Below are 3,250 nucleotides of genomic sequence, written 5' to 3' on the forward strand. Positions count from 1 at the left end.
TGATAAAAAGATGTGCTATGTGTGATATCTGTTCGTGTAGGGAGATGGCTGCTGACACTCGCACGGTTAAAACGCCAGCCAGTAAAATGTCAGTTAACGGTCGTTTTGAAATGCAAGGACGTCGAGGGCAACCATGGGAATCCCAACCTCTTGAAAATTCCCATTCCAACCCCGCCGTTCCCAGCGGGGCCTCGACACGTCCTCTGGGTACCTCGTAGCACTGCTCTCACAACCTCCACGACAGCCCCCTACACATCCCTGGTCTTCCAACGCCGCCTTCAACCTCCTCTGCCTCCACAAAACCCAATAAAACACACTAGATGACATGCTTAACTGCCCCCTTTCTTCAACCACGCGGCCAATAGGACCCCAAACGCCCACAGCCCCACAGAAGCCTATGGTTCTCGACGCCCATTAGCATCCATACGCCCACAGCCCCACACACGCCCATCGCGCTCCCGGACGCCACGCCCGCACTTGAACCCCGCAAACCGCATTTGAACCCCGAAAACAGCCCTTCCCGCAGACACCGGCTCGGCCACCAGGGGTTCGAGCAGCCTGGCAGACTATACACTGTGAGAAACGTTACTCTGCGCGCTCTCAGACCAGCCTTCCTGGGGTCTGCGAGGAAGGAAGGAATTAGGAAGGGAAGGAATAGGAATAAGAAAGGTGAAATCTGCTTCTCAAGCTACAACTCGAGGGGGGGGGGGGGTTCGCCTCACCCAACACCCCTCCCCCACCTCCAACCTCATCCCTCTCCACACACCAGGGCCTCTCTCCCCCACCTCCCCTCCCCTACCTTCAAAACCCCAGATCCCGCTCCCCCCACCTTCCCCCTTTATCTAATAGGCCTACATTCCCGATGCCCGAGAAAAGCGCAGGAAAACTTACGTAAATGAGTCCGGAGTAGTAGCGTTCCTTGAGGTTGTGCAGGACGGAGGCCTCGTTCAGACACGTGAGCTCGGCCATGTCCTCGACTTTGTTGAACTTGGGCGGGTTCATCTTCTGGATGTCATCCTTGGCCACCCGAATGCGCTTGCCGGTGTCGGAGATCTCGACCTCGACCTCGTCCCCGACCTCGCCCTTGATGCCGGCGGCGACGAAGCCATGGTCGCTGTGGGGGATCCATACGAGGCGCTTCTGCGTCCACTCCGCCTGCGACGCCGGGTCCTCGAAGGTGTCCCTCGAGACCACCAGGTACTTGAGCTCGGGGTCGTTCGCGTCGATCTCCGCCATTTTGAGTCGTGAGTCGAGGGGTCGTCCTCGGCCTTCGAGTCGTGAGTCTCTTGGGGTTCCTCTGCCTCGGCGCGGGGTTCTCTCTCGGCTAAAACGGCTTTCCCTTTCGTTCTGGGCTCATCGGCTTGCACGCTCGCCTTTCTTTGTATTGCAATTTTTCCAGAAAAACTATTTTACAAACCCAAACAAAACGAATTTTTCTTCTTCACTTTTGCACCTTATTCGAACAGAAATTAATGGTTTGTTTTTTTTTCCAGCAGCCTGTGGTTTCCTTTATCCTTTTACACTAGGGCTTCCGCTTCTGCTACGCTCATCAACGCAAACAATCCATAGTAAGTTTAATATAAAAAAAAGACGGCGTGGCGGCGAGGAAGGCAGAGTGTCGAGCGCACGTCTTCTCCCGCCTGAGGTTGCCAGCAGACTGAGGGTGCGAGCAGCGAGGGGGCTGTCCATGGCTCGCTTCCCGGCCTTGAATCTTCGCTTTTCTGGCCAATTTACACGCCTCCTGATTATTTTCTTGCTGAAATAGCTGATGGGCTGACTCACTGAGGTTTATTAGTATCTTTTGATCATCATCACTCGAGCAATGCAGGTCGAAATGATGGAACTGGAGTAGCGAAAAACGCTTACCGCGAATATAAAAGCTCTGCTAAAAGCGTCGGTTTTCTAATCTTCCTTTTTTACCGGCTGATAAACTGATAGTAGACTCTTATCACGTGTGTCATATCCCTTACCGAAAAGTGCCGACATTCCCCGTCAAAAATTGCCCACAGGTCTCCAAGCAAGGCGAGCAGGAGGCCAAGAAGAAGGGGGGGAGGGAAGCGAGCGCGAATATTAAACCCCCCGCCAAAAGCGCGCCTTGCTTTCACCAACACGTGGGGAAATACCTCTCGTTCTGATAATTATTCTACCGTTCTTGCACTCTTATTTCGACCACCTGCGACATCTACCCGATCCGTCTACCGTCTATCGGCTCGGGTACGGGTGTGGCCAGGAGGGCGGGTGGTCGGAAAGCGGGAAATACGAAGGGTTGGCAGGGAAATGCAGCCAACAGGAGACAGATGCTCTTTCGGGGTCAGAATCGGTGTCAGGCATCGAAATTATACTGCGGGATACACAATAAATTCGTTGTAGTTGTACTGAATAAATGTTTCGTTCAGGGTTTTATGTGAGTTTCCTTTTTTTTTTAACATTGCTTGAAGGGGTGGGGAAGGAGTTTGAAATGCACTATTACAAGCAAAGAAAAGTGTTTTTGATAAATGAGGTCATAATTTATGTATCATCATTGCGTTTTCATCTGGGACTCATAATAGATGAAATGCTGGCGTTGGAAATACGGCCAGATGTTCAAGAAGCTCCTCTAATTTGGGGTGAAAATGGGAAATAAATTTGATATGGACGAATGGAGGCGAATGTAGATTACAGTTTAAGCGAGGGGGAATATGAATTGCAGATTTTACTGTGTAATATATTAGAAAAACAATCCCATATGGCACGGCATAAGTTACGCGCATGACAAAAAGGTTGTTGCATGACCGAGAGACTGTTTCTCTTTTTTTTTTCACCCGACCGTTTTCTAATTTGATTTGCTAATCTGTATGGATATTACGTGTCGGATATTTCCCGTATCTAATCACTAATTATCCTTGTTCGTGCGATGAAGTTAATATAACATATTTGAGATTAAGGTATATGGATTTATAAAAGACCATGAACACCAAAGCAAAAATGCAGAGGCTATTACTTATTTATTTTTTTCTCTTATGCTTTCTCTAATCACATATACTTGTTTTATTTTGCTTTCTAATCAAGACTTAGAAGCCGGAGAACAGTAAACACCAGCTTTTGTCCCGTTTTGCATGATACAGTCTTAGATAACTTCACTTGTCCGAATCCGTCGAGACTAAAATGTTTTCTCTAACTGAAGCCGTAAAGCGCGCCTAAATTTATGGCCGGATAAATCAAGCATCGAGATCTCCCGAGTCTTCTTTGCTCTCCAAAAAGATTAATTCAT

At 49.1% G+C, this 3,250-nt stretch overlaps 1 protein-coding gene across 1 annotated transcript; it reads right to left on the minus strand.

Annotated features, from left to right (window-relative positions):
• Positions 1-93: 93 nt before the first annotated feature.
• Positions 94-1,670, minus strand: LOC119595236 (myosin-10-like). The gene is made up of 2 exons (XM_037944399.1): positions 856-1,670; positions 94-288 (listed from the first exon to the last, which is right to left on the minus strand). Exons 1-2 carry the CDS (start codon positions 1,234-1,236, stop codon positions 94-96), a joined length of 576 nt encoding a protein of 191 aa, XP_037800327.1. The 5' UTR covers positions 1,237-1,670.
• Positions 1,671-3,250: the final 1,580 nt, after the last annotated feature.

Source organism: Penaeus monodon, chromosome 35 (genome assembly GCF_015228065.2).
Source record: "Penaeus monodon isolate SGIC_2016 chromosome 35, NSTDA_Pmon_1, whole genome shotgun sequence".
Taxonomy (NCBI): domain Eukaryota; kingdom Metazoa; phylum Arthropoda; class Malacostraca; order Decapoda; family Penaeidae; genus Penaeus; species Penaeus monodon.

What these genes read in the sequence shown, in the direction of transcription:
- LOC119595236 (XM_037944399.1), bottom strand. Translation starts at nt 1,236, where the DNA reads ATGGCGGAGATCGACGCGAACGACCCCGAGCTCAAGTACCTGGTGGTC. An exon ending in TTTTCTCGGGCATCGGGAAT is followed by an intron (nt 289 to 855) that starts GTAGGCCTATTA and finishes TTGTGGAGGCAG; the next exon opens with AGGAGGTTGAAGGCGGCGTT.